Source organism: Octodon degus, unplaced genomic scaffold (assembly GCF_000260255.1).
Source record: "Octodon degus isolate 3935 unplaced genomic scaffold, OctDeg1.0 scaffold00030, whole genome shotgun sequence".
NCBI lineage: Eukaryota > Metazoa > Chordata > Mammalia > Rodentia > Octodontidae > Octodon > Octodon degus.
In genome coordinates, this window is record NW_004524606.1 from 11,763,688 (window position 1) to 11,775,954 (window position 12,267).

The 12,267-nt window shown below is 40.3% G+C and overlaps 1 protein-coding gene across 1 annotated transcript in view; it reads right to left on the reverse strand.

Moving 5' to 3' along the window:
• The window catches only part of Pdzrn3 (PDZ domain containing ring finger 3), a 244,735-nt gene that overhangs the window by 213,374 nt on the left and 19,094 nt on the right, over nucleotides 1-12,267 (reverse strand). Inside the window, exon 3 of the mRNA XM_004629516.3 lies at nucleotides 8,131-8,238. Within this exon, the coding sequence (XP_004629573.1) occupies nucleotides 8,131-8,238 (108 nt within the window). The remainder of the gene's footprint in view (nucleotides 1-8,130; nucleotides 8,239-12,267) is intronic.

Genomic DNA, 12,267 nt, shown 5'->3' on the forward strand with positions numbered 1-12,267 from the left:
TAGGAAGTGGCAGTTCTTACTCAATCCAGATTCAAAGGCGCACTATTTCAAAAAGAAGTCTAGGACAAATTAAAATGGCTTATTCACAACTGTAATTTCAGGTTTATGAATCTATGCCATACAGCCGTCATCAAAGCACTGGCTTGCTGGAAGGCTTCACCAGTTAGCCTCTAGAGACCAACAGGAAACAACGCAAGACTAATCACCCAGTGCACATTCATTCTGGGTCAGATTTACAGTATTTGGGCACACTCGACATTTTCTTCCTTATGGAAAGCCTACAGTATGTGTAACATTACCCATATTTTGCTGAAACAAATGTTGCTCAAGGATAAGCAGCAGCTCGGCTAAACCTGGCTAACAAAGAGAGGGGGATTTCAACTGCGAGTCTGGTTCCAGAGCCCACGGTGCTCAACCTCTGCGTACGCTAAGTGTCCTACTTCACTTAGTTCCAGTTACCTCTGCATGGATGTCACGTGTAAAATCCTCAAAGGTAGAGCCCACAGATTAGTTTGCTAAAGATCTGGACCTGCATCTCATCAGGAAGAGCCCAATGTACCCTAGTACGGGCACACACACTGCTCACTTCACTCTTGCACTGTCCCTCTAAACGCACCACCCCGGGAGCACTCTCATCCATCTCACTAAACAGCATTTTCAAATCAATACAGAGCCACTTTTTGGATGCAGGTATTGGTGTGTCTGGCCAATGAATTCTCGAATCAATTGCATGTCTGGAAGCATGCCATTTCTGGCAAACATTATTCGAAGAACAAAATGTTGATTAGTAATTGTTGCCAGTGATGTATATCTGCCTCAGTACTCCTCCAAATATTAAAGTAGAAAATATAAGGGCTGTGGATACCGCTCAGTGGCATAAGCACCTGCCTGACAAGCACAAGGTCCTAAGTCAATCCCTGGTCAAAAAAAAAAAAAAAAAAAAAGAAATTTACAGCATATAAGTACTGCAGCTTTTTTTTTTTTTTTTTTTCCTCATTTACTGGGAGTTTTCTTTTGAGGAATAAGGAAGTTGGTCTGAAATCAAACCCCTTTAGACTTTAGGTTCTCCTCATCCCGGAGAGCTGTTAAATAACCTACTTGGACCAGCAAGAAGAAAAAAAAGCAATAAAAGAACCAGATTGCTTCTGAGAGCACCAAGCTCAGGAGAAAAGGGGCGGGACCGGGCTCCAGGCAGTTCCAGTGGCTATGAACATACACAAAGGGAGGGCAAAAGCAGAGGCCTCCCTGAGCAGGCAGACTGACACGAAGGCCACCATCCTCCATCCCCAGTGCCCATCAGGAGAACTCACACTGCTGTGGCTCCCCAACGAGGGCAGGCGCTTAGAGCAGGAAGGAGCACAGCAGAGTTGTGAATCAGTGTTGGCCTTGAGTCTGTCTAATTGCGAGTCCCACTGTCATCTCCCCCACATCTTAATCTATGTAAGTACTGTGGTAAGTTTTAACTTTTTAAACTAAAGAGGAGATGTTGGAAGTCTATGGTATACATGTAAAAAGTCTGCCAAAATGAAACCAATTAATCTGTATAACCAATATACACTGATAAAACATGGGAAATACCTATATACCACTTTGAAGGGTTCATCCTCTCTCACCAGTTTATCATTTAAATAAGACTCTCCCAAACATGCCTTCCAAATTCAGTAAAAATGCATCTAGCTCTCTTCTCTGACAGCACCAGGCAGAGGCAAGGCAAAGCATAAAGACTGAACTTTCTAAACAAATGTATTAGTATTCTCAAAACCCACATACTTAAAGCACCGCAATGCCATGTGTAAGGAAGATGACCACACATAAAAGGTATTTTATCTGTACCATTGCAGGGGGTTTGTTGTGCTGTGCTGTTGTCCTCAGGAAATAAACCAAGACTTAATGTTTTGACCTAATCTTCACTCAAAAAAACTTAACAAGGACACCAGTCATTTCTGATTTATTCTTGATTTTAAAATGCTTTTTGATCTAATTAAATCATGTTAAGAGACAACTGTGAGGGTCAGATGGGAAGTTTCTGGGCAGCTCCTCGCCAACTAGAACTGAGTGCTAGTGGATACACACAGGGCAGAAAATGCTCTGCGGGGGGCAGGGAAGGGGGAAGACACCCAGACTACAGATTCTTGGCAGAGGAGGAGCCTGTGCCCTTTCACAACTGATGCCCATGTGGCGAGTGGCTCCCGATGAGGACACCCGCCTGCCTGCCAGCCACCCGCCCGCCTGCCGTCTACCCTCCCTTCTTCTCTTCCCTCCCTCCCTCCCTCCCTCCCTCCCTCCCTTCCTTCCTTCCTTCCCTCCTTCTTTCCCAACCACTGAACCTATCCATCAGTCTCACGTTGAATAATGTTTTTTTTTTTTTAAAAAAAAAACGAACTCTACAAGCAGCAGATTTTTGTGATATTTAAAATTCAAAAGAAACTTCTACCTCATAAAATTTTTCACCTTTGCTACTTTCTGGATAATAAAAAATACTCACTTGAAAACTACTTCAACATACCTGCAATGTGATTTTAAATATTTAAATTACTCCAGAATATCACTACTCAAAGTAATAGTAACAACTATAAAATGTTTATTAACTCAGACTATTTTTCCTAGGCAGAGGCTAACATATATGTAAATGCCTTAAAAAATAAACAAATGGCATCATACCACATGTTCTGTTTTTCAACTCACTTTTGTATTCAACTGGTTTGAAATGTTGTATGCTACAAAGCTGTCCATTGGAAAGTCTGGTTTTAATACCAAAATAATAAGAAAAAAATAACAGTAATAAACAGCTAAGTCTACACATAATTACAAGGAGGTATGCTCAGTCATCAGAAAGGAATTAACATAAAATATTTCCTTAAAAGTCAATTGTGGAGTAAAGACGGATTAGTTTTATTGGTCATATTATTAACTTTTGAAAATACATCTCCCTGAAATAGTTCGAGGCTTTCTCAAAAATTTAATAGTAGAACTATGTTCTTTTTCCCCATAATTTTATTGAGAAACAAATAGCAATGAGACAGTTTCAAACCAAACTGGTAGAACAGTTTCAATAATTAACACATTGCATACATTCTTCCTAGTGGTTAATTGCTGTACAAGATGCAGACATGATATCCTATTTACAAACACTATTAGAACAAATCCCTCTATTCATTAAGAGAATGTAACTATATAACTATCCTAACCATTTTGAATTCACAGATACAAAATGGACATTCATCTGTATCCCCTTTTTTTTGTTTAGTTCTGTTATTTGAATATTATAGGTGTGTTAACTCAGCAAAATATTCTGTTCTTATAGTAACACTTAAGAAAACAGATCTCAGAAATGTTTTCATACTAACTTCCATATTCAACTTTGATACTAAATTTTTATAACTCATGCCAAAAAATGTAACTAAAAATAATAATTCTCCACATTTGCACTTAATAGTAAATTCCTTTGACATATATTATCTCCTCAGTCCACCTGGACAGCATGACCAGTAGGAAAGATAGTAAACACTCTTCACATACTACAGCTAAAGAAATCAAGACTCAACGGCTAGACTGAGTAACTAGGTAGCAACTTAAAGCTCTGTCTCCTGATTTCCACTCTGACATGTCCCTTCTAATATGCAGGAGAAGTGAATTCCAGAGAAACATCACACAATTGTGTTAGGGCCCTCTATTGTAGTGCAAGCTATATGAAAAAGTAAAAGCAATAAAAGAAGGAAGAGGTAGCAGAAAAAGCAAGATGCTAGAGTACTCGCTTTATTTTACATCTGAAGACCAAAAGGATGGACTGACTTAATACCAAGTACACAAACATACTTATGACACTGTAGCAGTTCCAAAAACATGCAAAGCAGGTCCATCCAGAGACAGTAAATATGCAATGAAAAGGCCATCCTCGCTTCACTTGCACCCATGATAAACACCATTAAGTGGTCTCCGGTGCACACCACCAAGAATCCCAGGCAAGGTCACAGGATTCTTTGACGGACAATCTTGGGTTACATCCCTGTTCCCCAAGTAAAACTGGTACATGAGCTGAAGCTTTAGTCTCCACCTTGGGAAATGGAGAGGGGGAGCTCATTACTAATGCCTGGCATCTGAAACCTGTTTGCCCTGCAGCTAACAAAGAATCTTCTCAGATCAGCTTATATTACTCCAAGACTTTTTCATCAAAACAGAATAACTGGGGAACTAAGGCAATAGTTATGAGATTTGCAGTTAACATTAGTACATTTTACCTCTTAAATGGATCAATGATCCCAAATTCTTCATACTCCTGTTGAATGTGGTTAGTGAGGATCAATCACCAGTGAAGAGTAATATGCAGTTGATTTTTAACATTATCAAAATGGATTATATATATATTTATGTTATTTGAAAATAAATTTCCTGTGTGTAGCTGTAAAATAAATCAAATCTTTCTCCTATAATGAAAAATATAATTTTAAAAATTACTTGGTATGTGGAATAATTTTTTTCTCCAATACCAAATCCAAATTTTAATGGAAACAGTTTAAAAATTCTCACAGTAAGTTTCAATTTACTAATAATATCAAAGCAAAATCAGAGATGCCCCCAAAAAGAATGAGCTCAGTTTTATAACTCATAAAAGCTTAAAGACTTATTAAAAAATACAGATATGGACAATGTTGGCCAGTCTTAGGAAAAGGATGTCAGTAGGGCATTTCAATTACAAGCAGCCTGTGCCAGAGCCAAACAAAAAGTAGACAGAGAGAAACAATGTACCACATGGCACAGGCCTCAGAGTGAATTTGCTGGTCTCTTTACAGGTCTTGCTTTTCTTGTGCTCTTTTTAGTACAAGCATTTTGTCAAATGAAGTATTCTGAGAACAGGCCCAGTAAGCCATGTGGTACATTGTGGTAATCAACTGGGGGAACAGTGATCTAAAGTTTCCTGGCCTTATAGAGAGATAGTATATTCCCCACAAATCCTAGGGGGTCTTTTGATGATAATATTAACCTTATGGCATTTCTCAACTCTCTCACCCTCTGAAATAATTTATAGTAGAGTAGGGTGGAATATGACTGGCCTAATGTAAGTTAAGCTGGCATCCACAGAGAAAGGTATTCTACTGGTAAAGAAACCTGCTTCCACTGGCCAACCCACTCTGTGCTCTGGAAAGATTCTTCCAACAGTTTCAAACTGTTGGAAAGAACCAAAGTGTCTGATTTCTATAAGAATTGCAATGGCACAGAAGTAAAAGAGCCTTGTGTTGTCTTTAAATGACAGCTCAGGAAGCAGGCTGGGAGGAAGAAACAAAATCACTGTGACAGTTACGGATTCGAATTAATGCTAAAAGATAGTAGGTGAAACTAAACTTGATTTCCTAAATAGGGACAATTCAAGGTGGGGTCAGAGGTGGTAAAAAGGCCCAGAGGTAGCTTATAGGATGTGAAGGTGATGAAGATACAAAAACAGCAGCAAACACAGAGTGGAAATTTTCTACAGCTCAGACATGAGGCAGGAGGTATAATGACAATCTGTCCACCTAGACCAGGATACCTGTGATGAACCTGGATGCAGCCAGGTGTGGAGCAGACATTTAACCTAGGGAAGCCCATCATTCCCAGCCACCGCTTCTGGCCTGTGGAGAATGCAACTGGCAGCTATGGGTGTGTTACAGCACACCTGCATAGAGGCACTGGCATCTCACAGCATCACCACGCCTTCTTAAGTCACTGAGTCCAAGCAGTTACATATGGATACACATACTTGATATATGCTACCTTGTTCTTTCTACAACTATATATAGTTTTACAGTTCCATGCGTATGTCTGTCTGCATTCTATGCATACATATCATATATATGTATATAAACTTGTGAATTTAATTCCATTGCTACATTGGTTGCATTTCAAAATATTTGGTATAAGGAGGGGGTAGAGTAGTTCTGCCTCTAATATGGTTGAAGACCACAGCTCTTGTTTGTAAAACAAACAAACAAACAAACAAACACAGATACCAGTCAAAGCAAAGTAACTTTGCAATAAGGACAAAATTCTGTCTTTCTGGACTTTGCAAGAATTAAAGTTGTGATGGTAATGTTCTGGTGATAATTTGCTCTCTCTCCTGAAGAGAGAGTTATCCGGTGGCAAACCTGAAAGTCTCTGACTCTTTTCAGTGAAAACACACACACACACACACACACACACACACACACACACACATACACACGTACACTCAAACTCATGCCCCTTGCTAATAGCTCAGACTCGGCCGAGGTGAGCCAGAGAACATATTTTCAGTTGTGGGAATCACTGTGTTATGTCAAAAGAGATTAGAACTTGACAAGAGAAGGGCACGGTGTGTCAATTGCAATTATACATATATCGTTTTCCTATTGTGATCATCCTTCTTTCCACCTCAACACTGGAACATGATTAATACTTTACATACTCTCCAAAGGGGGAATGTGACTTACCAGAAACCATACTGAATGTTTCAAATACAGATCATCCTCTGCCAAGAGAAAATCCTGCCCAGCTGTAGATTTCTCATTTGCAAAACATAAGAGCAATGAAATTCCATTGCTTAGAGAAACTGGCTGCTCCCCAAACCCTTGGTAACAAAGGCTGTACTTATCTCTTTGAACAATAGTCTCAGAAAATCTATTTGCTTTAAAAAAAAAAAAAAAAATACCCCGACAGTAAATAATGTGTGTGAGTCCAGGAAAATTCCCTCTCCTGACCAGGGAAGTTCAAAAAGCAACTCTAAAGTACAAGGCAACAAGATCTCCAAGTTTAAGGGCACTTCTAAAGGTCAAAGGGGATGGACACTATTAAGATTCTCTGTAAAACAAAACCAAGTATCCTCCTTACTACACTTCACCCAGCTGCTCACAGCAATGAGCCTTGTACCTTAACTCTTTAGTTCATTTTTCCTGGCAGATTTAACGGGGCATTTTCCTGAGGACTTATATTACCCTGAAACATACTATACTACACCTTAGAATTCTTTCAGATGAGACTGGAAAATTCAGGCTCCATTCTCTGTCTTCTTAATGTGCCTTTCCCTGGATAGGCATGTGGCCACCTGCCAGAGGGTTATATGAAATTCACTTATGGCTTAGTTCATGGTCGAGCTGCCGTTGAATCCAAAGTTTTGAAATGGGCCATGAAAACACTCAGGAAAATACAGACACAACACAAATGTGTCCAGAACAACAAACACCCACTGGTGCCCATGCCATTTCTCTAGCTTCCTATGTAACGTACTACATTATTGTGATGCCTGTGGGTAAGTTTCTTATGGGATCCAGGATATTGTCTTGGAGTCTCATATTTACTTATTCTCAAATAGGAGAGCAAAGCAATTTGGTCCATGGCTGTATCCATTAGAAAAGAAATTAGAGTAGTTAAAAACATCAGCAAAATACTAATTCTGTGACAAAAACTTGCCAACTAAAGCCCATACAGAGACAACAAATAATTCTCTCTTCACTGCACAGTGCCATAGGGTGGGGTTGAGCAACCCATCTGCCCAATACAAATGTATCAACCTGTTCTGCAAAGGTTTAAAATGGTGTGCAAAGAATTGAACCTGAAAGCACTCCTGAGGATGTGTGAGTGATTTCTACCATCAACCTTTACCTGGATGTATCCAGGCGCTCAAAGCACACAGAGGAGAGCTAGAGAAGAGCTAAGATGACAAGTATAGAAAAAGAAAATAATGCATGTGGAGAAATTATGTGCTCTGCGCTCTAAGCATATTAGGATGACTCCAAAGCTGACAATTCTTCCTGGATAACCAACATATACAGAGTCACAATTTGTACAACAGGGATTGCTCATCTGGTTTTAACTAACATACAACCATCCAATGGTTTTTGCACAAAGCTGTAACTGAAGCATACAAAACAGACGCAAATTCGCATGAAAGGATCCAAATTGTGAACACGCCATTCATAATCCAGCTTCTCTATATTTAACAAAAACTTAACACCAAGGCAATCAACACTCAGTCTGGTCCCACATGATCAGAGAAGTGCACCAACTACCTAACCATGCACCAGCTGAGGACTCCCTCCCCAACCAAACACTGTCCTGTGAGCCAGGCAAAGATGGGATGGCATTCAGCCTATGAACAGACACTGGCCAGTGTTCACATACCTCAATAATCCTGTCATGAATGTGCAGGCCTCCTTCCTTGGCTGCGGGCCCACTGTCAACTATTTTGGATACAAAGATTCCTTCGCTGGATGATCCATCTTGGTTGTCCTTTGGGTTAAAAAAACACAGGCATGAATGCTAGACATGAAGCTGGGCATGGAAATAAAGCTTGCACTCTTAAAACCACCACTGACCCTTGCTTGTCGAAAGTTGCCATAGTGTAAAAGCTGTTTTGTCTAATTTGTTTTCACCTAAAATTAACACATACACATCTTAAAATACTTCAAACCATAGCAAAAGTCAGAAAATGCTCAATGTCTACCCTGGACCCATTGGCCTTCTTGTGCTATAAAGCATCTATTTTTTAAAAAATGTACTTTAGTACAGGGTCTAAAGGGTCTCACTACACAGATTGGACTCATAGTGATTGTCCTGTTTGCAGCCTCCGAAGTGCTGGAATCACAGGCACACGTCACCATGCCCAGTCTCAGTCGCCTTCAGGGGTATGCCCTCAGGGGTGGGGCTGGCACGGAACACCAGAGATCGAACCCTTGTCCCTGTGTCTAAGCAGGTGCCTTCTAGCCAGCCCTGTAAAGTATTTATTCACAGAATGTTTTAACACATCACCTTTCTAAGCATCTTCCTTTTTCATGAACATAAAACGGGGTCATGCCAGCCCTACTCTTACACCTTTGCCTCTGTCACTTTAATGCTACAAATCTTGGTGATCTTCTATCATCAATCATGCATTTTTGTTTCCTTCTCTGTGTCTTATTTCTGTTTCTTTCTTCCTTTCTCATTCTTTTTCTTCCTACCTGATTTTCCCCTTCCCTCTCTCCCCCCCACCATTGTTGGTGCTGGGACTGGAGTGAGCCACACACCCTGGCCCCAACCTATTTCTTGAAGTGGCTGAAAAGTATCCTTACATTTAGATAATGAACAAGGTCGTGAGTTGTTGCTATGAGAAACAGTGGTGTGGTAATACACTCCTACTTGATTTTGAAATATCTTTGCTAGTGTACACCTAGGGCAAATCCCTAGCAACTGAAACTCTCAGGTCAAATATGTACAATTGATAAATACTGCTGAATTGCCTCTCAGAGAGTTTGTGCTGATAATTCATTAAACAAAGTGTTCTCTCACATCCTCACCTGCACAGAGCATCATTAAGGTAGTCAATATCTAATAATCTGATCTTGAAAACAGGTAGTTTGGCTTTCTTCTGATTTGCATCAGAAAAGTTCACATCCCTCCCACAAATCCTAGATTCTGATCTCCAACCTCCTTCAGGTCCCTTAGATCTCTGAATTAAACCTCAGGACTAAGATTTTCTAAGAAGAAGCTTACTACTCAATTATTTCCTTTTCTTGAAATCAAAAGGTGCCAACATGCTCATAAAAACCTTCCCAGCTTGTTGAGGAACTTCTTTCCAAGTAGCACTGCATTGAATTCTTTCCAAATGTGTGGATTAAATTTCTAGCGATTAACAGATGAATTTGTAAATTAAATGGCAGGGACATATGTTGTTTCCAAACAAAATCATTTGAAAAGTAAGCTGAAGATGTTCCCCCAGAACTTCAAAATCTATAACATTATAACATAAATTCTTCCTCATACTGCCATAAAATCTATTTTAATACTTACTCTGCATGAATATATAAAGACACCAGCATCTAGTATTTCATGGTGACTATGAATATATAGCATTTTCTTCTTTCCACAGAACCCAGCTTAACAGGGAAAGGGATGACTCTGAATGTGCTTCAACTGACCACTACAAATGCAAGAGGTTGGGAAAACCTTCTCACCTTCTGGACTCCCTGCAAAATACACACACACACACACACACACACACACACACACACACGCGCGCGCACACACACACCCCTCTCCTTCATATGATTCTTCAGAACAAATGAAAATCACAACCTAAAATGGCAATGAAGTGTTTTTCTCAACCTGTATTCCCACATGATAAAAATACATCTCTACCTGCCATCTGGATCCCATCAACACTCTTTCAGGAGAAGGGTCAGCAATACTGGGTGTGCTTGCTGTGTTACATCAGCTATGCCCAAATGCATCCCTGTTGGACATCCCATTGCTGAAAATGGGCCCATGGGGCACTCACCCATGACTGTCAAGTACCTCTGTGCCCCTTGCTTCTCCTAGTAGACTCACTGAGGCACTCGTGCCAAGGCACTTGGATGGCTCTCCACATCAAAAGGGAGCACAGTGCACACCAACTTCTACCTACTGAGAATATATACCAGGTACACTGTGCTGCATGGTATATACTGAGAATATATACCAGGTACACTGTACTAATTCATTTACACAGTAAGCATAAAAACTTATTCATTCTACAGAGTAAAAACTGGAGACCCAGAGAGGTTAAGATAGTCGGCCATAGTCACACATCTAAAAAGCATCACAGCTTGGTTTTATACTGGGACTAAGTCAACTCCCTTGTACTTGCTTTGAGTGTAATACTCTCTCCAATGGAGAAAATATTTCAAAATATGTACACACAGTTTTCTTAGTCTACATTTCAGGCTGAAAAATATCCCAACAGAAGAACCTGAAGGGTCTCACTGGGCCACCAAAGATTTATGAGCAAGTGTGAGTTCCCTGTGAGTTGATTTCAACATATCAAGGGGAAAGAAATCTGTATTTCCTTTGATTTAACCACTTTACCTTTCCTGGACAGAGAGGAAGAGGGATATAAAGAATGGAATTTTGGCTTTGGTTTGTTTTACAAAATACTGAACTCTACATAACTAATTATTCTAAAAGAAAACAAAAGTTAAGCAAAAATCAGAGAGGAACAAGCAAGGACAAACAGCAGAATTTGGGTTAAATTAAGACAGTGGTGTGGGTTGATAAGAAAACACAAAAAGCACAAAACCAATGAGCTCAAGCTCATTCATCACAAATTTCTCTCTTAGAAGCCATCTCTTTGCTCTTTGGTCCCTCTCCTAACATTCTAAGTTAGAGCTGTTTATCAAGGTGAACTAACATGTGGGTTTATTTTGTTTTGCTGGCTTTAGTAAAACAAAAATGAAAGGGATTGCTGTCATCCCAAGGGTGCCTGGCAATAAAGTGCTCTTGTCAAAGGCTTAAGTGAAAAGTCTGCTGCTCCACCTGGTTGCTGCTCCTATAGGATTATGAGAACTAATGAATGAATGATATGATTTTACTAGGAGCATTGCCTACAGTACCGTACAATGACAAGCCTGAAGCAGAGCCTCTAGGTTGGACCATTTCACAAGCCAACCAAGCACCTACCTGGAACTCCCTGGAACACACACGCGTCATCTGGATTACGCTTTGCTTCCAGTGCTAATGCCGTGTTTGCACTGTTCTCATTTGGCTCTTAGGGCACACTCAGCAACTGTCGGCTTTCCCAGCAACAGTATAGAATACATTTAGACTTTGCTAAGCTATTTCTGCTAATCAGGACAGTCTTGTTTAACACTATGGAAAATATATCCATGTGGGATTAAATTTTCCTCTGGGGGACGTGCAAATAGTTCTTGCCAAAAGACCACATAAAGTGTGAACACTCACGAAAGCTACCAATTCAGGTCTGGGTTGTACTTGAGTCACCCTTTTAGAGGAAAAAGAAAAGAACCTGCAACATACTCTTGGATAAGCACAAGGAAGTAACATATTCCCAGTGAGGCTGGGCATGTCACTTCATTCCTGGTGAGGCATAGAAACCAACCACCCTCCTCATTGGCACTAACATAATAGGTTTCTCAGCAATCACCAACCACAGACACACCTCTCCATCCCAGCATTTTGCAAACATTGGGCTTTGATGTGGTTAAGCTGGAAGGAGTGATGAGGTCTTCCTAGTTCAGGATTTTTTGGCTGCAGAAACTTCTAAGACATCTAAGAAGCCAAGTGAATTTAGTCTACTAAAGTTGTTTCTGATAACAATGGGTGGGTAGAGTATGGAAGATAATTGCAAAGATAAGTCAAGGACTACTGTGCTGAGCATCTGGTGCTGTTTTCCTGTTTAATAGGGATAAACCCTTAGCTGCTGGGGCTCTCTCACCCCTCCCAAGGTTGGGGAATGCCAACCCCTCGCTGCCAGGCAGGAGCTGAACAACATGATGACTTGCAGCCCAG